The 2,942-nt window shown below is 42.5% G+C and overlaps 1 protein-coding gene across 1 annotated transcript; it reads right to left on the bottom strand.

Moving 5' to 3' along the window:
- Positions 1-2,009: 2,009 nt before the first annotated feature.
- LOC148165171 (olfactory receptor 7A17-like) lies at positions 2,010-2,942 on the bottom strand. The gene has a single exon (XM_088022443.1). It carries the CDS (start codon positions 2,940-2,942, stop codon positions 2,010-2,012), a length of 933 nt encoding a protein of 310 aa, XP_087878569.1.

Raw genomic sequence — 2,942 nt, 5'->3', positions numbered from 1 at the left:
ATCCAACCTCCACCCACCTCCCCTCTGGCAACCACCACTTTTTTCCCAATATTGAAGAGTCTAGATTTTTGTTTGTCTCTTTTTTTCATTGTTTGTTTTGTGTCCTAAATTCCACATATGGGTGAAATCATATGGTATCAGTCTTTCTTTGACTGACTGATTTCCCTTATTATTATACCCTCTAAGTCCATCTGTGTTGTAGATGGCTACATTGAATAAAAAGCTTCTGCACAGCAAAGGAAACAGTCAACAAAACAAAAAGACAACTACTGAGTGGTAAAAGATATTTGCAAATGATCTATCCAATAAGGGATTAATATCCAAACTATATAAAAAAGTATACCAAAAAAATTAATGGTAATTCAATTAAAAATGACAAGAAACATGAATACACATTTCTCCAAAGAAGACATCCAGATGATCAACAGACCCATGAAAAGATGGTCAATGGCACTCATGAGCAGGGAAACACAAATCAAAATCACAATGAGATATCAACTGGTACCTGTCAGAATGGATAAAATTAACCACACAGGAAACAACTGATGTTGGCAAAGATGTGGAGAAAGGGGAACCCTCTTGCACAGTTGGTGGGAATGCAAACTGGTGCAGCCACTTGGGACACAGAGTGGAGGGGCTCAAACAATTGAAAATAGATCTACCCTATGATCCATGGATCCCACTACTTGGATTTACCCAAAGAAAATTCATCCTCATACTTGTGGTCATCAGAGAAACTAAGAAAATATCAGGTCAATCTATTTATTCAAATTTTCTTCCCATGTAGACTTCCACCGGAGATATATTTTTACTCATCAGTGTTTAATAGTGACTATGGTAGGCATTCTGGAATATAATAGAATAAATAGTTGAATAATAGAATAAAACAAGGAAACTAGTTTTAAAGCACAGGAACATGTTTGTAGAGAAAGTCCCTGACTTTAAGCTTTTGATTTCCGAAGCTTCCATTTCAGAGACAACCATTCTGAATAAACACATTGTCAGGTGTGTGACACTATTACCAGATAAGCACTCAGGCTGCCCCAGCCATGAAGAACCTCCTCAGAAAGCCCTGGGTAAACTGGATACTGACACATGAGTGACCATGCCTTCCCTTTCCTGGCCAGAATTTCACTCTTATGTTTTAAACTAGTTAATATAGAGTGAACCTAGGAACCCCTAGCCACTCTGTCCATGGATCCCAATAATGGGCCCCCTAGAACTTTTGGTTATCTCTACAAGAACCTTTGATAATAAACCTCATCTTGTTAGAGTTCTCTGATGAGTGATGCTGAGCTGTGTCTTGCATTCACAATAAGAACCCAAGGGCAGGTGCAGCCACAGCAGAAGCTCTGGTGAGGGAAGCATCTGTGAGAATGTCCACAAGTACAGGGGTGCAGGGGAGCGTCCAGGCTTTCCTAGTCAGAGCATCCCTGTCAGGAACCTGAGACCTAAACAGAACAAGATTAGAGACCACATTATTAGGAAGAGGAGTGAAGGTGTGATGTAAAAAGACTGACAGTCTCAAGGTAAAAACTGCTGTTTTGTATTCTCCTCTACAGTAAAGTTATGTGAAGGGCTCTTGGCCAAGTGTAGTTTCTTCCATATGAAGAATACAACCATAATTATTTTTTTAGGAATTCTAGAGAAAATTTACTTGGCACAATATTAAGTGGTTTAAAAAGAAATTATTTTTAAGAAATCCAACTTGCCCCATGTAAGATGTAGAAATTTCCAGGGACCTGTGATCCAAGGCTTGGGAAAACAATGGGGACATATGAAAATCTAGAGAGGGGAACACTGTCTGTGTATCAGACAGAGCAGAAGCTTAATAAAGTGAGTTAAGCAAATGCATGGAGAAGTTGAATTCAAACGAACGGAAATTCCAGAAAATATATACAAGGAGCAGATTCTATTTCCACAGACTGATCAAAGAATAGCAGTTCCTGGCTCTGAGTCTGTGAGCCCTTCAAACATGGGCACTTCTTCAGCCCCAGGACGATGGCCCCTTACATCATTGGAACCCCAGGGATTCTTTTCAGAGCCCTTTTTATGTCTCTGTTCTTCAGGCTGTAGATGAAGGGGTTCAGCATGGGCGTCAACACCGTGTACATCACCGAGGCTACTGCACCTGAGTGGGAGCTCTGGGGAGCAGCAGAGCTAAGGTACACACCTAGGCTGGTACAATAAAACAAGGAGACAACGGAGAGGTGAGATGCACAGGTGGAAAATGCTTTATACTTGCTCTGAGCTGAGGATATCCTATGTACGGAGAAGACAATCTTAGAGTAGGAATAAAGGATCCCAGCCAGGGGACCGCCACCAAGCAGCACAATTCCGGAATTCATCACCATGTCATTAAGGAAGGTGTCAGAACAGGCCTGCCCAATTACTTGATTGAGTTCACAGAAAAAATGGGGGATTTCCACCTTTGTACGGAAGGACAACCGCAACACCATTAAACTCTGTAACAAGGAATTGAGAACACTGATGACCCAGGACACCAGAACCAGCAGTCCACAGAACCGGGGGTTCATGATGACTGTGTAGTGCAAGGGGTGACAGATGGCCACGAATCGGTCATAGGCCATCACAGTCAGGAGAAAGTTGTCCCAGGCTCCAAAGACTAAGAAAAAGTACATCTGTGTGAGGCAGCCGGCATAGGTGATGACTTGGCTCTGAGTCTGGATGTTCCACAGCATCTTGGGGATGGTGGTGGAGGTGAAGCAGATGTCTACAAAGGACAGGCTGGTGAGGAAGAAGTACATGGGGGTGTGGAGATGGGAGTCTGAGCTGACGGCCAGGATGATGAGCAGGTTCCCCAGTACAGTGATTAAGTACATGCAGAGGAAAAGCCCCAATATGATGTTCTGTAATTCTGGTTCCTCTGATAATCCCAGAAGAAGAAACTCTGAAATTCCTGTGTCATTGTCTGCCTCCAT

The sequence above is a fragment of the Eumetopias jubatus genome, unplaced genomic scaffold (assembly GCF_037043125.1).
Source record: "Eumetopias jubatus isolate StellerSeaLion01/CBP00866 unplaced genomic scaffold, mEumJub1_p1.0 scaffold_1, whole genome shotgun sequence".
In the NCBI taxonomy this organism is placed as follows: domain Eukaryota; kingdom Metazoa; phylum Chordata; class Mammalia; order Carnivora; family Otariidae; genus Eumetopias; species Eumetopias jubatus.
Note: the sequence above shows the minus strand (reverse complement) of the source record. Positions and strands in the feature narration are given on the sequence as shown.